Raw genomic sequence first — 22,151 nt, 5'->3', positions numbered from 1 at the left:
TTTGTTTGACAGGCAAGGAAACCAAAAAAATATGAGACCTTTAGTGACCTACAGCAAGTGTCTGAGGACAAAAATCTCTGCTCTTTGGACTCTGCTCACAGAGTTCCCTGGATGGACAGTGACATCTGTACATCCTCATGGATGATGTTGGCACCTCTGAGCTGGGATTCCCGGCCTCTGCAGTTTGGTGCTACCCTTCTCCTGGAGCCCGCCATCATCCCGGGGCTTCCTGCCTCGCGTCCCACCTCACAGAGAGCCCTGGGCCTCTCCATCCCTCCATCAGGGGAGGCCTAGAACTTCTATTCTGAGTAACAAAGCTGCTTTGGCCCTGGTTGTGTTAGACAAGTTGGTGTTTCCGAAAGTGCCAATAGACGTGGAAAGCATCCAGGCTGCCTAGGAAAGTGCCTGGAGAAGGGGACCCAATTAACTTCGTCATTAAAGCAAACAATTCTGGTGATTTTTAGAAGTTCCCACACGTTGACTTTTCCCCTCCTTTAGGCGGAGATAGGCAGCTGGACATTCCATACCTCCTGAGATAAGGGAGGGACTTGCCCCGGTGGTGCTGGGGCGTGCTGCGGACATACCATGCTTCCTTCCGGCCTGGAGGCCTCTCACCCCACACTTGACCTAGTGAGGGGAAGCTCTGAGCCCCATCCACTGCACGCCTTGGCAGGTCAGTAAGGCAGGTGAGTCTAGAAGCTGAGTCTCCAAGAAGATTCTGGAGGCTACAGACAGACTTAAGCAAGTGGGCTTTCTGGAAGTCCTGTTCACCTCCAGATAGGATGGCTTTCTTCACCTGATTCTTCAGGCTCCCCAAATTGACCATCCTTGTTTTATGATTTATTCATGAAATTCAAGGGGTTCTTATTGAAGTTCCCCTTACATGCCTGGGGCTGTCTCAGCTGAAGTTGGAACACCAAGCCAATATTAGATGTGTTGCCCACTCTCGAGGACCGTATGAACATAATAGAAGGATGAGATCCACACATCAGGTAACACATTAAGACAGTCTATAAAGAAGGGTTAGATTGAATGTCAGCATTATCCACAGTAGCTAAGAGCACAGGTAGTTTCAGATGTCTGGGTTCAAATCCCACCACCATCATTTTGGTCAAGGTTGACTCTGGGCAAGTGCCTTACCCTTCTCAGGCCTGTTTCCTTAGGGTGACTAAGCCTACTAGCTGCGAAGTGTTTCTCTGGGGAATTAAATGAGATGGTAAAGTGGTCAGTACCATGCCTGGCTCATGGTCTTAATGTTCTTAATACCTACTGCTGTTAGTTGTCAGACATATTGGAGAGACTCCTGTGGTACAGAAACCCTGAAACTTCCACGTGGTGGTCCCTCTTCTCTGTTCCCTTCAGCGGTGATCGGTAATTTCAACTGATTAGTTACCCAGGCAAGAGTCGCAGGGGTCCTTTTAGCACCTCCAGTTCCAGTGCTCCCTCGACCCTTGTAAGCATAAGCATTCAGTCCCACAGCCCTGATGATTGTACATCCCGTCTATCTCCTGACTCCAGTCTCACTCCCATCCTAACCAGGTCCTCACACAGCCACATTGATGACTCAGGAACTCTCTTAACTGGTCTCCTTGCTTCCAGTGTCACCTTCTTCCCAAACTGGTTTACTGCTACTCCAGAGAACTTTCCAACACCCAAACCACATTATCATGTCCTTGCTCACACCCTTTTTCTGGCTCCCTATGACTCCGGGAACAGCCAAGCCCAAATCCTTCATCGTGACCCACAAGAACCCCTGTGCCATGATCACTCCCCAGCTCTACAGCTGCATTGCTTGTGTTTCTCGTCACCTTCATTTTCCAGCAATGCAGGCCTGCTCCCCAAATGCTTTTCAGTCCCCTGCCCCCACCCCCTCGTGCCCCATGGCCACACGCATACTGCCCTTGAAGTCTAAAACCTTCGTCCTTGTCTCCAGAAGAGTCACAATTATGCTTCAAAAGCAAACTCCAAACCACTATCTTTGAAAAGCCTTATTTTACTCATCTCTGGGTTAGCTGCCCCTCCTCTGTGCTCCCGCAATACATCTCCTTACAAGATCATGGTGTAACTTTTTGTTCTCATGTCTGTTTCCTCCACAAGAAACATTCTTAATTATCTAACATTCTTAATCATCTGCATTTTATTGTGCAGATGCAGGAAAGGACTGCACCTTATTAATCTTTGTACATTCGTATTGAAAAATGACTGCAGAGATGATGGATGGATGGATGGATGGATGGATGGATGGATGGATGGATGGATGGATGGATGGTGGTTAGATGGATAAATGAATGGTTCGATAGGTGGATGGGTAGATACATGAATGGACGGATGGACAGATAGTGGTTGGATGAATGGGTAAGTTAATGGTTGGATGGTTGAATGGATAAATAAATGAATGAATTCAACAAACAAAGTGCCATAAACCTCTAATTAGACCTTACACCCAGGTACCTCCAGGAAGGTCATCTGTGGTACTACAGACAGGCTCTCTTGAAGCTTCCCGGTTCAGGATGAAAAGCAGTGTGGCCTTGCAACTGGCAGTCAGTGGGTTTTTGACATTGCTTTTCCCCATTGTTCCAGCAGGAAAGTTCAGAAAGTGTGTTGATCTTAGAGGAAAGGAAGGACCCCCAGGGGGGCTTTATCCCATCGCCGACCTGGCCTGTAGCCTTTGTCCACCTCCTCAGGTGTGTCCTCATATGGGTCCCTTTCAGTCCTTTTGTCCGTCCAGGCATCTCAGATTTTATTTCCAGCTTGAACTACGACAGGAGAATGCCACCTCTGGGCCCCGGGTGACAGAGTAGTAGATGGCATTAGCGATGGTGGGTACCATGGCCAAAGCCACTGTCTGCAGCCCAGTGCCTACCTGTCCCTCTCGGGACAACGGCACATTTCATTCTGTTCATTTCCCTGTTTGGGAGCTGCTCTTACAGTAGCCACATGAGAAGTGCACCTTCTGCAGCCCAGAGCCTTTATCAGCCCTTCCAGGAAGACCTTCTAGGGCAGCTTGGTTCACTAAGGAAACATGAATTAATTCTGGAATCAACTGGAAATGAAATGGAGTGTGGAGCTCCTTGTGATCAGAGAACCCGCATGTGGCCCGCCCAAGCTGGATCCGAAAGACCCTGAGGCTTTGGGGAAAAGAGCCGGGCCCAGCCCAGCCACCCTGGAATCCTCAGTCAGGGTTTATGAAGCAGCAGGCAGAGCAAAAATGGCTAAATTTGGTTGTGTTTTTATTTTTGTCTAGCCACAAATACCGGCAAAAAACAGAAAACGATTCCTTCCCTTCCTAGAGCCAGGCTGGTTATATTTTTAGCTTCAACTATGGTTTTGGACTTTTAGCATGCTAAACACCCTTCCCACAGCAGGCAACGGTGGGCCGAATTTTAGGATTTTTGCCTAGACTGGAGTTTTGGTTGTCTGAGTGTAACTGTCACTAGGCTTTGTGCAGCTGGGACAATAGAGAGTGGTTCTAGACAGACCCACAAAGAGTCCCAATTCTGGCCTCAGGGACCTCCAAGAGAGTCCTTTTCAAGGAGGGATGTGCACTCAGGGTGGATGGTTGTCTGGGCGGCAACCCTGGATGAAAGGAAGACGAGGAAAAAGAAAGGAACCGGGAAGGGAGTTGTTTATTGAAAGGCTGCCAGTAACACAGTGGTTCAGAACCAGGGCTCTGGAGGCGGACCACCGGGTCCCAAGCCTGCCTCCACACTTCCTAACACTGCGGTCTTCTGGAATGTGCTCACCAGTTCTAGGCCTCAGGTCCTTACCTATCAGGTGCAGACAATTAACAACTCCCGCCTCCGAGCTCCGCTGCCTGAGGTCCTGCCCATCCAGCATGTAGCACAGCACCTGACATGCAGTGAGGACTCCGACAAGCACCATTTGTATTATCACCGTGCTGTTATTGCAATGCTAAACACTTATGCATACACTGTGTCATTAAGACTTGGGGCAACCGGTGAGTAGGGTTACTACGCAGATGGAAAACTGAGGCTCAGTGGGCCAGATAACGTCCCTGAGCTCCCACAGCAAGAGTGTGACATAGCCAGACCTGACCCTTGCCCTGGCCAGCCCCGGTTTTGCCACCACGCCTTCTCCAGGACCAGTCAGTGCTTCCTCGTGATTTAAAGGGACTTATCGCTGACTGTATGGGAACTGCTCTATAGAAGGTCCCAGATCCCTCCTCCCCCTCTTCTCCCCAGGGCGCTTCACTTTCTTTCCACTTGAGTGACAGGAACACTAAAGAGGGGATACCAGGAGTGATCAAAAGAGCCCTGAGACAGAAGGTGGGATGGTGACTTCCAGGGAATTGGGGGGGTGGTAGGGGGGAACGGGGGCTTGTTCCACGGGTGCAGCCTTTCCGTTTTGCAAGACGATTAAGTGCTGGAGGTCTGTTGCACAACAAAGTGAATATGCTTAATGGTACTGAACCGCACACTTCAAATGGTTAACATGGTCAGCTTTATGTTGTGTGATTTTTTTTTTTTTAACCACAATTTAGAAAACAAAACAAAAACCTGACATACAAGAACATGGGTGTGGGAGTCATGCCGCCGTTGGGGCCAGGGAATCGGAGCTTATCCCGACCAGGTCCCCGTAGGGGTCACAGCAGCAGCACCACTGGTCCACGCCTGCCACACACTGCGTGATGCCCCTGGGCCGAGCCGCACACTTCTGACGGCAGCCGTATGCTCTGAGGTCTTCAATGCTCCTCTCTCACACGCTTTGCCCTTTTTGACTTCCTTCTACTCCCCTGTCCTTCTGAAGTGTTCAGCTATCTCCTAGGATGGAGAAGGGGAAATGGCAAAATTCCACCCAGGGAATGTGGCTGCTTGGTGTGTGGGGAGAGCGTGAGCTCTGAGGCCAGAAGCTGAGAGGAAGTTCACCTTTTCTCTCCCTTCGGGCGGCTTTGCTCTCAGATTGGACGCTGCTGCAGTTCTCCCACGTAACCAAGCAAACACCGTTCACGCTAAGCAGAGAAATTCAACCAGGCTAGAAATTGGTCTTTGGCCCCAGGAGATTTGGGGGAATGAGATGCTGAGGATTCTGGGGGCAGAAGACGTGGGGACACCAGTTCGGGTGGGAGGGAGCATGGAACAGGGTCTCCCTCTGGGCCGCACGACCCCAGTACGGCAGCCATCATGGAGACCACAACAGTAGCGCGGCATCCCTCGGAAACCCAGGCTGCCTTCTTTTCTGTGACGTTAGCATGGAGCATTCCCAGGGGAGAGTCGAGCTCTGCTGGCAGCATCCAACCTGGAACAGCCCTACCGGGCTGCGTTTTATCTCCTAGAACTGCGATCTCTGGCCCAGAGCCGGCTGTACCCTTGGGCCTGTGTAGACAGTGCCCAGGGCCAATGATATTTAGATGGGCCCATGGAAATGGTTTAATTTCTTTTAAAAATAGAAGAAAAAAATGAACTTTCAGGTCACAGGACATGTTATAATATAGAATATTAACATATTGGACTTTATACCAACACAGTTGTAAAATATATTATTATTATCATTATTATTATTTATTATTTTATGGAAGAAGGTGCCCACGAAGGCACAGGTGTCCAGGGCCCACGAAAGGGGCCCTGCTTGCTCCGGTCCAAAGAGCCAGGCTGGCAGAAATTCCACTGGGCCCTCCAATCCATGGGGATGTGCCTGGCCCTCGTCTCTGTTCCTATAGCAACCGCTGTCTCTCCCTCCCACGTCACCATTTAGGATCTGGAATTTTCTCTCTGGTATTTTATTTCTTTTTAGCCACCTATTTCACATGCCGCTTCTGTCACTTGACAATAACTCTCTGGAGCACATGGTGAGAAAAATTCCAAAGGCTTGTCTGGCTCGGTGGGAAAGAATGTTGTGATCCTTTTGCGGTGTCTCCCCCAGGCTCCTGATGGGGCAGGCCAGTGGGCAGGCTGTCCTTGCTTATGACTGACCTCCGCCTTTCATCCCCTACTTGATAAACTACAAGCTTTGCAGCACGGAATACACCTTCTAGGTGCCAAGGATCCCACGAGGAACAATCAGGAAAGACTCCTAATACATGTTGATTGATTGACTGATTGAACTGGTGTCTGAATGCTTGATTCACTGTAATGTCCCATTGACACCCTCTCTTTCTTCTCTTCCTTTTTAGGCGTCTGAACAAGAATAAGCTCCAAGTCCTTCCAGAACTGCTTTTCCAGAGCACGCCGAAGCTCACCAGACTGTGAGTAGAGTTGAATCGTGTTCTCTGCCTGGTGTCTTGCCTGGCTTTGGTCATGTGGAGAACGTGGTTGCTTTTGTGTGTGGAGCCTCAGGCTGTGAGGACGTGGGCAGTTAGGCCTCGTGTGCTGTGCCCCCACCCTGCCCTCCCAGGATCACGGCCAAAGTGGCCAGTGGGGACTAGCAGCTTGTGGTAGTGGAGGAAACACTGCCATTTAACTTGGGTCTGAACTTACCTCAGGGGAATGCCCTGAGGGGGGGATTCAAGGTCACTTTATTCACGGGAGACCCCCTCCCCCAGTGATCTCCGAGGCATGGATTTGGACTAAACATTTCAGCCTTACCTTCTTGCTGGCTACAAGTCCGGGATGTCGCCTGCTTCCTACCACTGCCAGTCTGGGAGCCCTGGGTCGGAGGTCTGCCGTTTTGTGGGAAAAGAAACACCTTGAATTTTGCTTTGTGTTCCGGAATGGTCCAGGATGTAATGCGGCGGGAGGAGTTGGAGAGGCCTCTGTGCGTTTACTGAGTGTGCATTTGGAAGCTCAGGACCTGGAGAGGTACATCAGATGGACTGTGGTTCACGTATTGTGGGCGTTAGGCGGCTGCAAATTATTGACGGTGAGCCGCTCCGTGATTTTGAACCTGAGAGTCCTATTGGCAGTGACTAGCATACATTGTGGGGTGAAGTGGGGTGCCCATGGCTTGCCTGTCCGAATGGAGTGACACAGTGCCATGCTACTTAGCAGTCAGGCAGCGAGATCCATAGCCTGGCTGGGAAGACTCTTACGGTACTAGGGAGGCACCACGCGGTGGCCACCATTCTCACTTCCAATGGCCGAGCTTACCAGCAACTTGTGCAGTCAAGCAGTGCATGCAGTTCCCGGGATAAAGTGGGAAATATGAACCACGTGTCGTTGTGTACCCTGAAGAATGAGTTCTGAATTAGGAATCTATATCACTGTATCCGTCTGTACACACACGGTGAGACTATAAACATAAATGTATTTGTAAGGGTGCTTTGTTGGAGCAAGAATAGGCAAGGTCTGGCTGGTGTTTCCATGGTACAGTGACCTCGCTTGCCTTCTCTAGGGCACACCAGTACTCTGTGAAATTCTCCTCGTGCTGTGTGTTCCATTTCTCTTGCTCAATCCGCCTGGCCGACTTTGCTAAAGGTGGGGAAGTATACGCCTCCCTTTCCGCTCTTCCACTCTGAATCCACCTTGATGGGTGTGAGGGTGGATGAAGCGCAGTGAGAGTCTAGTAGGGCCGAGTGAGCAATACTAAGAGGGCATACAGGGAAACCACCTTGATTTTGAACTTCCTCTCCTCTGTATAGTTCCTTCTTTAAAAGCTCACCAAATAGCCATCTCTTCACCCATTGTGCCTTCTCAACCTGCTCCTAACTAAATAATGCAGGCTATCTGCTATTTGTCTGGAATCTCAGCATTGCTTTCTAGGCAAATAGAAGGCACCTCGGGCTGGGTCTGCTAGGAGGCTTTGAGCAGGTGGGGTCTGAGTGTTCCACTTTCTTACTGAGGGAGGTTGGGAGAGCCACTGTCCCTTCTGTGCCTAAATATGCTCATCGGGAAAAACTTCTACCTACCTCACTAGCAGCTATAAGTGTCCAGTAAGACAAAGGCATGCGTGCGTTTTCTAGGGTACAAAGTGTGATGTGAGTGTCATCACCATGATAACTGGTGTTACTCCTGCAGCCCTCACAACCTCGGTTTCCAATCTCCTTTCTCTGGGAGCAACAAAGAAACTAGGAGTTGCTATGAGCACTGACATAAATGACAGAGCTAAGCTTTTGCTTCAAGCCAGAGAGCTACAATCGGGAAGGCTGGGACGACGTTGGACTCATTTTGGTATCCCCTCCTGCTCTATCTAGGCCCCTAGCCAGGCACAGAGTGTGGTACACGTGGACACTCATGAATGGGCGGATGAATAGATGAATGATACAGGCCTGAGGGTATAAACAGCGTTCTCAGGGGAACTTTGGTTTTTTTACCCACAATTCATTCATTCACTCATTAATTCATTCAGTAGGCTTTTCCCGGGTGCTTGTTCCAGGTTGGCAGTTCTCTGTGTGCCCCATCATGAGGTATTCTGAGTGGCTACCAAAAAGCTAAGAGCTAAATAGAATTTTTTTTTTCTTTTCTTAATTGAAGCAGCTATATTAACCCAGGTTTGGGCTGTAATCAGCAATCCCTTTTTCTCTCTGGGCTTGATCTTTGATTTTTCTTAATGGCCCTATTGTGTCTTTGTCTTACTTTGTCAGCCACTCCAGGGCCTTCTGGGGAAGTAAACAGGGTACAAATTAGAAATCAATAAATGTGCAGTCATGAGTGTGTATACACATATGCCACCGGCTCTGTTTTAAAAGAGCGTTGCGTCTCAGCAGACACAGCGGGCCATTTTCTAGGGAATGGTAAATGTGGAGACTGTGTGGCTGTCTACGCCTGAGCCTGCACGTGAGATATGCAGCAACTCCCTTTCTTATTGGAGCTAGAGACAAAAACTCCTTAATACTCAATGTTTATACAAGGGCTATGGACGTGTAATTAGACATGTTTCGAGTAGTGATGGGAGAGAGAAATAATATTTATTGAGAACCTTTGCTATTGTAATAATACTACTTCTTAGTGACAGAAATGTAACTCAAGTTAGTGTAACCCAAAGGGGACATATACTAGTTCATATGCCTGACGAATCCAGTGATGGTTGTAGGTGGCTTTTGGGACAGCAAGATCCAGGGGCTCGGCGGTGTCCATCCCTTGGCTCAGTACACATGACGGTGGCCAAAAGCAGAAGACTCCGAGGGTTCTCCTCCAGCAGCTCAGGGGAGAGGGTGCCCTGGCCAGCAGTCCTGCAGGAGAAAACTGAAGGTGGATGGCTTCACTCGGCCACACAACCGTGTCTGAGCAAGTTCCTGCTTGCAGTGACAGGTGTCCTCCGGGCGAGGAAGCCGTGGTCGTGTATTCATCCCACTTGTTTGGGGATGAGGGCCTGGGCGTGGGTTTCTCAAAGAAAAGAATACTTCTGTTATCAGACGACAGGACACATACAAACTTGACAATAACAGATATCTATACGTTTACTGAGCATCCACTGTCTGCAGTCCCCGTATTGTGAGTGCGTGCTTTGGCTCGGCACAGTAACACCTCAAGGCAGTAACAGTCGCAAGCACGTTGGGTGCCAGGCGCTGTTCTGAGCACTGTACATGTAACTCAGCTGATACTCCTAACGACCCCAGAGGGTGGGTACTATGCATATTACTGTCCTATAGACATGAAATTGGTGCTCGTTGAGGTTAAAGAACTTGCCCGGTGTCAAAGAACTACTTAGTGACAGAGCCAGGACCCAAATTTGCATAATCTGACACCGGAGTCTACTTTTCTCTACTGTAATCAGCTCCCTGCCTCAATCCTCCCATCTCGTAGAAGAGAAAACTGGAGCTCAGAGTTTCCATGACTTGCCCGTCCATCCCATATTCCTAAGAAGCAACGCGGCACTGGACACTCTGCCTCAGGCTTAGATTGAACCTTCACACCAGCAGGGAATCTTTGTTAAATCTACTTCTGAAGCTCAGAAGAGTTATCTAACTTACCTGCACTCATGTAACCAGGACACAGTGGGCCAGGCACTCACCCATGTGCCTGTGTCACCACACTTACTACCACGCCACATTGCCATGCTCATTATTTATGGAGACGTAAAGTTAGGCTGAAAAGGACCGATAATGGCCCTGCCATATATCCAAGCCCTTCCGTGAGGCCTGGCTGGTTGCCCCGCTCCCACGCCCTCAGACCCAGCGCCATCTGATTCAGCGCCATCTGATTCGTTGATGCACGTGTTACTGGTGTATCTGTCCTCTCACTTTGCTCTCAAGCACGTGGAGCACAGCTATGGCATGCTAGGGGTTAGAAGTGCCCCGAGCTTCGGGTACTGGAATACCACCGTGGTCTGTGAGACGCCCAGTGGTTCCCCGTCATGCCTGTTCCACTCGGTGGACATTGGCTCCCTCCCATCCTGATGCAGATCATAAGGTCGCCAAGGTCGGGACTGTGCTTCTGCCCTTTCCAGATTGCCTCGGGGCTCCGGATCCAGAGGAGAGCATGAACCTTCTCTGTGTCGGTGTGAAGAGACGTGGAAACCATCCGTGGGCCGTCTTCAGCGCGGAGTATAGCACACAGCAAGTGCTCAGGGAGAGATGACCGTGGTTCACTTCCGCTAGCTGACTGGCGGACTGCTGCATGTGCTGGGGCCTTGGCATCTGTGGTGGGGACATTTCAGCATCTGGGAAAGAATTCAGGCTCCAACATCGATGAGGGCTGAGGGAAGCACTGCTCCTGGAGTGGGAAGAGCCTGGTCCTCCCACTGGCTCCGCCAACCACAGCTGTGTGGCCTTAGGCATGTTACTTCAGCGCTCTGGGTCTTAGTTGGGTCATGTAGGGAGGGTGGGGTGGAGCATGTTCTATTACATGGTCTGTAGGTTAATGTGTGTGTGTGTGTGTGTGCCCGCGTGTCCTTCCAACTATATCTTTCACCTACACATAAAAGAGGGAGTGAGGGATTTCTGGTTATTGGAGGTGAAGCGGCTAACACTGCTAGAAATTCTTTAGCAGGAGCAGAAGACAAGGTGAAAACGGCGATTAAAAGCCTTCTCCATCTCACTCAATCAGAGAGCTTGGAAGGAGAGGAGGGACATAGTGGTTCACAACTGTTTATTAAGGGTTTGGCTTTGCCATCTGAGGATGAGCAGACCGCCGGGGTCCTTCTGGCGCACCTCTCCTGGATTTGGGTCCAAAGAGCCCATTAAATATTTGGCAGTGCTTGAAAACCAGTAGCTGGGTAGGCAGTTACGCTAGCAGAGGTGCAGACACCTCCAACTATTCTCTACTCTGTCCTGCAGGGTATTTGACAGCTTTTAAAAGATGCCACTAGGGTTAAACCTGTTGCTCACTCGGGTCAGTGGAGTGGCAGAGACTCGGGAAGCTAATCCCCAGGCAGTTGAAAACAGTATGAAATGTGGCCGGCCAACTTAGCCCGAGTCCCTGGGGCTCCTCTCATGGCGGAGCAGCGGCCCTCAGAGTTCGGACGTGAGACTTCCGTTTCCAGGGAACCTATTTCCAAGGAGCAAGCCCTCCTCGGAACCCTCATCTCTGCATACTTGTACCTCTCCTCTGTGCTTATCACAGCCGTGTGTGTACATGCCCTATCTCCCCAACCAACCCAGAAGCTGCAGTCAGCAAGAGGAGCTCATGTCTCTTTGAGGCAACCCAGCATTTGCACAAAGAACAGAAACTAGGGAAGCGTACAGGCCGGAGTTTGCACCCTCCTCTCTGGTGACCCTGGGCAGTGACCTCGCCGTGCTCAGTGTCCAGCTGGTTTGCTATATGCAACAGGAAGAACCATCGTAGTTCCTGTCCTAGATGCTCAAGCTGCCGTAACCACGTACCTCACACTGCATGGCTTAAAGAACAGGAATTCGTTTCCTGTTCATGGCTTAAAGAACAGGAATTGGGGGCCTGGAAGCTGAAGAGCAAGGGGCTGGCAGCGTTTGTTTCCTGCAGCCTTTCTCCTCGTCTAGCAGACAGCGGTCTTCCTGCTGCCTCTTCCCGTGGCCATCCCCTCTGTTCTCACACACCCCTCGTTTTTCTGCCTCTTCTCATGAGGACACCAGTCATATTGGCTTAGGGCCCCACACTGATGGTCATGTTCTAGCGTAATCACCTTTTGAAAGACCTGATCTCCATTCTGAAGGACTGGGGACAAGGGCTCTGACATACGAATTGGATGGGAGGGGGAAACATTAACACATAATCGTTCTCAAATGTGTGTTGCATATTTACCGGGGGTCACGTGCTCTGCGAACTGCTTTCCTGTATATTCTCTTACTCATTCTCAGGGTTAGGAGGCTAGATACTATACTGTCCCCATTTTAGAGATAAAGAAACAAGGGTGCTCGGGACTTAGACAGCTTGCCCAAGTGCACGGAGCCAGTAACTGGCAGAACCAAAATACAAACCCAAGCTTTCCTGACTGCAGAGCCCACAATGCTGATCACGGTTTCCATTCTGTAGTCACGAGACGTTCGTAATTAGTCAACGTGCCAGGCACGTAGTAGAAGCTTGGTTGGCTCTAGTTCCTTTATTTCTGTGAGGCCCTAGATGAGTCCAGATTTGTACCTCTAGGTAGTACCTTCTGCTATTCACAGATTCTTTTGCAGCCACCTTAGTCTTCCAGTTCTGCACTGAACTTTAAAGCATCACTACATGGAATATGTGTCTCCATAAAACTCTGTATTGATGTGAAACGGTGCTATAAAAGTGAAAAACTGGTGGAGAAAACAAAACCCATGCTGCTCAATTTGCCAGCAGAGTTGTTACCTGATGTGGTGACCTGATAATAGGATGATGGGAAAACCAGTCCCTCGTGGTGGTGGCAACCTCCGACACTGCCTGCCTGCCTGTGGCAGGATCCCACACACCTGCCCCCCAGTGCTGGCCCAGCCTTCAGAGGCCAGGGTTGGACGGTGAGACCAGCCTCACCATCGCAGACATGGGGTCACTTTTTCCAGGGGCACAGCCACCTAAAGCTCATGGAAAATGTCCCTGCAAATTGGAGCTCTGTTTCCACCTCCTTGTTCTCCATTCCTCCAGTGCTTGACGCTGTGGTGAGGCAGACCTTCGGTTTGCGTTACAGAATACGAATACTTCCTCCATGGCAACTTCCGTCCTGTGCTGGAAGACAGCTTTGCTCTAATCTGCATGTGGATAAGTAATGGATTACAGCGGGGGCCATGTTGCTCTTAGGGTTTCACCTTTGTGTGAGTTGTACTGTCTCTGCAGGACCTTAAGCCAGAACCAGGAAAGAAATCATGCAAGGTTTCTTTTCTTCTCTCTCCGTCACTGCAGTTTTATGTAGCTGAGCACAGAAGCCTGTTGTCTTATCCTTGATGAGAAGGCTGACACTTAGAATTGTCTGATAGACACATCCTATAGAATTTCAAAGCTAGGAACAAAAGTTATCTAGGCCAGCATTTCTCAAACTGTACCATGCGTCGGAAGATCTGGGAATCTTGTTAAAGTATGGGTCCTGGTTCTGGAAGTCTGCGGTGGGACCTTAGGGCCTGCGTTTCTAACATGCTGCCGGTGATGTCCCTGGCCCAAGACCACACTCTGCAGAGCAAGGATCTAGGCTATATGGTTCTCAAACTTAGCATATGGAGAGGAAAACAAATCCCTTGAGGGCCTGGTTAAAATGTTGGTTCCCAGGCCATGTGCCCAAGAAGTCTCGTTCAGTGGATCAGGGATGGACTTAGGGATTTGAGTTGGTAAACAGCCCCCTGGGTGATTTTGGTGCATGGCAGCCATGGGGCGTGTTTGGAGAAACAAGATCGAGTACTGCCCCTATTACTTTATAGGGTTGGGGGCAGGGAAGGAGTCAAACATCCCTCGATGTGTTAGGTACCTTCTGCCTTTGCCGCCTTCCTTGGTCCTCCTGCAAGACAGGTATCTCTATGCCCACCACACGTGATGAAACTGAGTCTTCAGGAGTTTAACTCCCCAGGAATAAACCCAGGTCTTTCTGCCACCCAATTCTGTGGTTTTATTTTACTTTATCATGTGCCTCCTATGTTGAAATAGAGAAAGAGAGAGAGAAAACAATCATGGATCTCTGCAGCTTTCAAAGTTCAGTATTTGTACTTCATGCTCCTATGAGCATATATGAACACATGTTCGTATCTGAGATCTAGGATATTAAGACTTGAAACATTAAAAGAGAAAAATTTATAGAGTTAAATGAATGTTTGCAAGTAGACATTTCTAAATTCCCTCCAGTTTATCAAAGGTAAACTTGGGTTTTATTTTTTCAAATTCTTCAGCTCTTTGGGCCAGCAGAACAATTTTCTAAAGTGGTCAGGCGATAGTTGAACTGAGAACATTCTGCCAGCTTAAAAAGTTGTTGTTGTTGTGATTTTTTTTTTTAAGAAAGAAAACCAAGCTGTGACTTTACAATGCTTTGGAATTACAGAATATGCTTGTAATTTTTACAATTCTGCACAGACTTCTTTGCCACATCTGGTTGATATTACTGGCAGGGATATATGGGGGAATAAACCATAGGCTGGAATGTGAAACATCCCACAAAATGAGTTTCTTATAGATTGCTGCATAAAACATTCTGAGTCTCCCTTTCTTTGGAAGGGTGGCTTAAGTGATTTCATGGATTCAGTATTTTCTTTGGTTTGAAGGTAAACGGTTTTTGCTGGTCTACTTGGTGGGGGGTTCCCAGATGTTTTTTTCTGAAGATGTGTGCAAAGGGTTAACCATTCCAGAGTATTGCCATGGATCAAGGTGAGCCAAGCTACCCTAAAAGGAAGTCAGCCCAACCTTTGGTCAAAAACACTGGACCCTGGTGATGATGTTGAAACCCTGGGGCCAACTGAATTGCAAGGAAAAGGGAAGAATGCAGGGAGACTGGGTAAGGTGTATAAGGACCTCAGGAAAGCTCCTGAATCTCCGCGTGGGTGGTACGTTAAACAGCTGACGGCAAGAAGAATTCAGATCTCTCACATGCCACTGGAAGCCTTCGCACATCCGGCCGGGCATTCTCTGCGCTGTGGACGGAAACAGTGAGTTGGGAAAATGTAAAAATAAAACAAACGCCCAGCTGATACCTGGAAATCAGTCAATTAATTCCCCGTTGGGGACATTCCTGTCCAGTTCCCAGGAAAAGAAATGCATGACCAGGATCCCGAAAACATTCACTGAACACCTACTGTGTGTGTGTGTGTATGTGTGTCGCTGCCATGTGCCGGTGGTTACGATGCTGAGGACAGAATGCAGACGTGTTTGAGCTGAGCCTACAGGGTGTGAGTATGGGCTCCTCGCCACCTGGCTGCTCCTCAGACTTCCTTGGCCGGGACCCACCTGCAGGGCTGGAACAGTTCAGAGCACCATGTGCTGTGGCATGTGGTAGGGTCGGCCAGCCGGCAGGACTGTGTGGCCATTTCCAAGAGTGCTCAGATAAAGGCTGCATCCCCCAGTGACAACAGCCGTTTGCGGAGAATGAGACCCAGAGGCCAGCCTCACCCACACCCCGGGGTCCTCCTTCTCTGAATCTGGAGGTGGAAACTGCCCAGGGAATTGACAATGTCAGGGAAATACCACATTGTATATAGAAAAACATCAGCCTTTTGAGGTGGGCAGACCCGAAACACACATCCTTCAATTGCCTGAATGATGCAAATGTAGCCACATCTAATAATCCTGAAATATTTGTTCTTGAATCACATTCACCATCAACAGAAACATTTCTAAAGAGCCTAATCATCTCTCATTCTCAACCAACATTTGGGAATCTCTCCAGGGGACAAATACTGTTTTAATTTGATGCCCCAAATCCTAGCATAATTTCAGATCACACTCACACACAAAAAGTCTGTAACTTTGGCTTTCTTCTGGCTTTCCTGTGGGCACAGGATCCTGGATATTGAACATTAATTTCCATTTGTAAGGTTTGCAGTCCATTTACAAAGTCCTGGAGATTGAAGCTTGTAATGAAAGTGTTGACACAGTATTAACAACAGCAAAACTATGATAACACAGTACTGTCCAAACCAAATAGAAATGGAGAAGTTTAAGTAAATTTCACGCTCCTTGCCTGGATGTGGTGTGCTGGACCTGAGTTTCTGATTCATGGTTTACAATAATATTTTAATGTTTTATTCATGATGTTTCTTTCTTCCCATCATTCCTTCTCTAATTCTCCTCACCCTACTTAGGGTGATGACGCCTCTTGGAAGTCTGGCCTCGTCTAGATTGGCGCTGCCTGGTGTTTAGCCAAGAACTCTCCCCATGGTTGGCTAAGTAGAGTATTCAGCTATTAAGCTGATGGTTTGGCCTTTCTTTGGTGTGTCTAGGGTGGTGGACTCGAATTTTTTATCAGTGAGTCAGCTTTTGATTGGAACATACATAGAATCATGCCAACATTTCTCCTAGTGAAGGGAGCATCTTGACTTTTGGAGGTCAAAATGCTGTAAGGGAGAAAACTGCATTTTTAAGAGGGTGAAAGGGTAACCAAGGATTGGTCCCTTTCATCTCAGTTTCATTTTAATTTAGGATTCATACAACTCCAAGCTCTGGCTCCAGATGCTCAGAGAGACCTAGCTTCAATAAATTTTGAGAAAATGGAAATCAGTAGTAGCAATACAGAAAAAAAAATGTTGGATCATCAATTTCACTAATACCATGGCCCCAATCACCTCTTTCCTATGACTCTATATTACCTCCTCTCCTTTTTTTATTTTCTCAAAAGTACATGAACATACACATAACATACCACACACATACACTTAAAACCTTCTCTCTATAGGACGATCCCAGGCAGATAAATGAAGATCCTTTTCAGGTTGCTCAATGAAAGCACAGACATAATTTCACAGTAGTGCAGGATACTGACTTATAAATTAGCTGAAATCATTGAGCAACACTGTGAGGAGATATCAGGGGTCAGAAAGGCACAAGCAGTGGTACAGGGAGGGGAGATGCTTTATCTCCTTGTCTCATAATTGGTGTGTTTGGTGCATAAAGATGATAGTGGCAGATATGTGTCAGAGACAGTAAATTATCATGAATATTTTCTCATCTCCAGAGAGTTTCTCTTTTCCTTGGAAGTGACATTCAGGGGTCAGGCTTCTACCTGAGACCCTCGGCAACTTTTACTGCATTTTACAACACAGAGAAGAGCATTGTCCACCCGAGTTCCCAAGGGCTCAGCCATTGAACAAAATTAGCTTAGGAAATAATTGTTACAGCTTCCATTGCTAACGGGCCTTCTCTGCGGATCCTCTTCCTCTATGCAGGACACTTCCTTTATTTAAATAAAGTGGAAGATGGGAGATCATTTAGGCCTAATGAGGCCAGAAAAGCAGCAGCAGGGAAAGTGGAGTTTCCCAGGGAATACTCTACTCACCATTTTCTCCACAAGGGTACCGTCCCCAAGTGGGGAGTCACACAGACTGGTGGGGAGATTGGGTAGAATTTGTCAGCTCTCCCTTCACCATGCATTACCCATTTGTCCACCTGCTTCTGTCTCTGCTGCCATCACCCCAGTTTAAGCCACCATCCTTTCTTGATCAGATGACTACAAGGGCCTCCTCACTAAATCTCCCTGCTTCTATGCATGTTCCCTCACCATCCATCCAAAAGCCACCATGTTCATTTTAAGACAAATCAGATCTCATTCCCCATTTCAACCACATCATCCTCAGAAGAAACCCACGTCCCTCCATTACACCTCCATGCAGCACGGAGGTGAGCTGACCTGAAGGGCCAGTGGGGTGTGATTCTGTGTTCCCACCAGAGAGAGAGAAACAGCCTGTGCCAGAATCCTCTGCGAGCAAATGTGAGCCCAGGCCTGAGACTGGGAGCTGGTGAGGGAATGTTGTTTTGGGATGCTGATTTTCTCGGGGGGGGAAAAATTGATTACACTAATTTGGTGAACATTGACCTAACCCTCCAAATTATTTTTTCCCCTTGATCTGAGATCTAAACCAGAGGTTCTTTGAAAGACATCTGGTGAATGAGTCCAAACCTGAAGTGAACCATATCTTCTAAAATAATTGACCCAGAACCACACTGGAACATCAAAATATTAATGTTTTCCAAACTAACTCACTATGGGTCTCTGGCTGGTATAGCTACACCACCAATCTACTATTTGCTCCTCTTCTCCACCCACCAAGCCCCCTGCCCCTCTGTCACTTCTCCTTTCTGCAAACCTATCATCATTCAGCAGTGGGCCGAACCCCCGGGTGCACGGTGAAGGCAGGCCTCTCTCTCTCTCTCTCTCTCTCTCTCTCTCTCTCTCTCTCTCTCTCTCTCTCTCTCTCTCTCTCTCTCTCTCTCTCTCTCTCTCTGTCTCTGTCTCCCCCGCCCCCAGGATAATGAGTGATGCTGCTTTTCTGAACCCTTGACAAAGTCCCCATCCTGAATTCCATGTCATGAGGAAAGAGGATGTGTCTTTTCAGTGAGGATATATCCACTAGGTGAATGGAGAAAAGGGGAAGATAGGATGGAGAGAAAGGAAGAAAACCTGGAATAAGGGGGAGACGGAAGGAGGAAGAACAACAACAAGCATGGAACAGAGGTGGTGAAAATAGAGATACAGTAGAGGAGAAAGGAAAGAAAGAAAATAGGACTCTGGAGGAAAATACACCTTAGGTTTATGTTTGTCTTTTTCTGGTTCCTCCCAAGGCAGATGGGAAATAATCTGATCACACGCATACCTCTCCATTCCGTGCCAAGCTCTACATAAGCGTCTGTCTCGACAGCACCCCATCAGGAGGTAGGAAGCATCGTCTTCATACAGTGCCAGAGCTGACTGGTACCTTCTGGAACTTCTTGGCCAATGCCTTCATTTTATAGTTGGAGAAACTGAGGCACAGAGAAGTAGTTGAGCTCACAAACCCTAGCCCTCAGATTTCTGGTCCAGTGCTGTGGGCACAGCCCAAAGATTCCTTCTTACCTTGGTCATGATTTTTCATTAAGTGAGGAGGAAGAAAAACTATGGAAGAAGGATTATTGGCTTACAAGGGATTAAGCATTAATGCTTCCAGGGGTCAGTGTGGCTTGGGTAGCAGTTTATCTTTTAAGAAAAAGGATATTCTTTTGAAAGAGGCGATACTGGTTATGAATTTGCTCATCCAAGTAAGGATGAGTGATTTTTCCCTAGGATGGTGGAGATTCTGTGGAAGCTGATGTGGTGATTGTCACAACGTACTAAGGAGGGGAGCTGAAAGGGCAAACCTCGTGTGAGAGCCCTTCCACGGAGAGAGTCAACAAAACCAGCAACCAAAAAGGAGGAGGAGAGGCTGACTCCCTCAGGCTTCCATCCTGGTGCTGGAAGAATGGAGGTGCCATCAATGGGAAGGGAAGAGAAGAGGAAGTCTTCTTGGAGTGGTCTGATGGAGACCACTTCCCAGAGTTTGCAGCCCTCCCTGGCAAATCTGAATTGCCACCCTCTAGGAATTTCCGATGTTAAAAAGCTAAAGTCAGCTTGGTATCAGCAGTAGCAGCAGTTTCTTTCCTATCCCAGCTACTTATTTCTCCTTTATAAGGAGCCCATGCATTTAAGCCAAAAGACCCCAGCCTGTTACTTACAACTGAGCAGCCACTAGGCGCCGACCAGGCTTTCTTAGTGGGCTGGGGCTCTGCACCCCGCTTGCCTGTCACATGTCACATGTCACATCTACCTGTAGCGAATCAGCCAGCCTCCAGTGTGGAGTCCCCAGTTGCTATGCTAATGATGGCAGCCCACCGCTCCCAAGAGGTGCTGACTTCCCAGCTCAGCAGGAGGGACTTCAGTAATCTCTCTTTCCAATGATATAATTTGATTCCATCATGGGAGGCTGCTCTGGTCCTAGCTCACGTAGCACTAACTCTCTCGCTAGATGCTCTCATTACTTAATCTTTTCAGGCCCCAGACCAGCCCGGGCTTCTTCTTTATTTATCTGGGGCCCTGTTTACTTCCCTGTTGTAAATTACTTCTGGCTCCCAGCCGTCTGATTGCCTCAGTGATAGACTAATAGCTCCGAGCTACTGCATTTGCCTTGTGTGATGAGGCAAATAATGTGCTTAACTTATGGGAGAGAAGTGCACCCTCCATTGATTTCAGTGGGGGAAAATATTACTCAGGGGAAAGGCCCAAATCATTTACCTAATGGCTACTGGTGGAAGCGGTGTAATTACAGACAGAATTATGTGAAACAAATTGCCATGCCCATAAATCTAAACCTCCAGTTTCTCAAAGGCAGAGAGGGAATTTCAGCACTGGCATGGGTTCCTCCTCTCTGATGAGTGGGTTTCTGAGAAGGTGCTAACAGAAAAGATGTTGTCTCTCCAGTCTGCTGGGCAAGGGGGATGCTCTTTCCGGCTTCAAATTCTCTAAACATCTAAGGCCAGGCTGGACCAACTAGCCCATGGGCCCATCTAACCCACTGCCACATGCTACTATAAATACAGTTTTATTGGGACACAGCCACACCCTCCATTCATAGGCACTCCATGGCTGTGTCTGTGCTATAGGGCAGAGTTGCAAAGTTATGACAGAGACTACGTGTCCTCTAAAGCCAAAAATATTTACTATATGTCCCTTTATAAAAAAAAAGTTTGCCAATTCTTGCTCTACCAGAAGAATTTTCAAACAAATGTTTTATATGGCTATGGAGAGATTAATTTGGATCACACCCCTTAACTTTTCTTCCTTCAGATAATTCAATCCCATGTCAAGGAAATTCAAAGGGAACTAGAATGTTTATCACTCACTCTAGTGCTTCTGCATCTATTTATGTGGCCTTTTTCAGAAACCATGTGACTTAGTAGGTTTCATGAGCCCATTTGACAGAAAAGTAAACTGAGACTCTGAAAGATGAAGTGATTTGCTCAGGGTCATTCAGTCAGGAAATTGCAGAACTGGGATTCAGAACTGGGACTCCTCCCTACTGCCTTGCCTGTCTGGCTTCAAATTCTGTCTTCTTGCAGCTAAACTTCACTGCTTCCCAAGAAAAGGAAGGGAGAAGGATTGGCAGTGGGGAGGATTTATCTAGGCCTCGTCTCTCTCCCCAGAAGGTGTGTGTGAGCAGCCAAAGCACAAGAAACACACCAACTAGAGGAGAAGTGAGGGGATCTTGTTTTCTTGCTGTGAAGTAGATGGGAGAGCAGACCGAAGGGTACTTGATCGTGTTGTTTATCAGGCACTAAGAGAAAAGCAAAGGGAAGAAGACCTCTGTGACACTAAGCTTATTGCGTGGCCTTTGTTGCCTATGCAGTGCTGATTGTCAGAGAACATGACCCATATGGCTTCCTTGTGGGGGAGGCTGGATGCTACCAGCTCTGCTGCAGCCGAGGTGGGAAGATCATCTTTGCTCTCGCAACCTCTGGGAGCAGTTCTCTAGGCTTTGGGGCCCCCTGCAGCGACTCGATGCCCTGAACATTTACAGTGCTTGCGGGAGACGTGGTGTGTCTGCAGGCCTGCTGATGTCACCAGTGTGCCGTCTGCAGCTGTGGAAATCTCGGGTTGGAAACAGAACCAAAAGCACCTCTTGCAAAATAGGCATGGGGTCCAAACCTGGGAAAACGGAGGGCGTAGTGGAAATAATAGTCATTAATACAACCCTGTAGCAGCAGCTACCGTTTGTTGAATGTTTACAAAGTACCAGGCTTTGTTTTTTTGTCATTTAATATTCATTATCATCCTAGGAAGTGGGTATAACTGTTCCATTTTATTGAGAAGGAATTGTCGTTCAGTGTAATTTGCTCAAGCAGATGTGTACATGGGGGAGCTGAAAACCCAATCTGCCTGACGGCTTAGCCATTCGGCATGCTAGGGATGGGAGTTGGGCGAACAACAAACACAGAATACACTACCGTAGACCAGCTCTGCCACACGGGGACCTGATTTTGCTTTTCTGGGCCTCAGTTTGCACAAGTGCTCTCTGATCTCTTCTGACAAGAGTGCTGATTCTAACATGAGGACACCACCCTCATGGCCTCATCTAAACCTCATTACTTGTATTTCCCAAAGACCTCACCTCCAAATGCCATCATGTTGGAGATTAAGACTTCAGCCTTCTGAATCTGGGGTGGGAGGTAGGACACAAACATTCAGTCCCTAATAAATGGGAAGTAGTGCCATAGAGCAGACGTTGATTTCTTGGAACTCGTTACCTTTTAAGGTATTTGAGGCAGAAGATATGAACAGCAGCTTCAAATGTCTAGATGTACATTTCCCAAATGTGTTCCATCTTAATAGATGTTCAGTAAAACAAACAAAGAACTGTGTCCTGGTCAAATATGTTTGGGAAATGTGCTAAAGGAAATATAGAAGGCTTCTTGATTGCAGGACTTCTCAGAGCTTTTACCTTGTTCATATGCATTATGAATTTC

At 48.0% G+C, this 22,151-nt stretch overlaps 1 protein-coding gene across 1 annotated transcript in view; it reads left to right on the top strand.

The window, feature by feature from the left end:
- Positions 1 to 22,151, top strand: part of SLIT3 (slit guidance ligand 3) — a 561,455-nt gene that overhangs the window by 94,308 nt on the left and 444,996 nt on the right. The window contains exon 4 of the mRNA XM_081035897.1: positions 6,131 to 6,202. Within this exon, the coding sequence (XP_080892023.1) occupies positions 6,131 to 6,202 (72 nt within the window). The remainder of the gene's footprint in view (positions 1 to 6,130; positions 6,203 to 22,151) is intronic.

Source organism: Rhinolophus hipposideros (genome assembly GCF_964194185.1).
Source record: "Rhinolophus hipposideros genome assembly, chromosome: 23".
NCBI classification, from domain to species: Eukaryota; Metazoa; Chordata; class Mammalia; order Chiroptera; family Rhinolophidae; genus Rhinolophus; species Rhinolophus hipposideros.
Note: the sequence above shows the minus strand (reverse complement) of the source record. Positions and strands in the feature narration are given on the sequence as shown.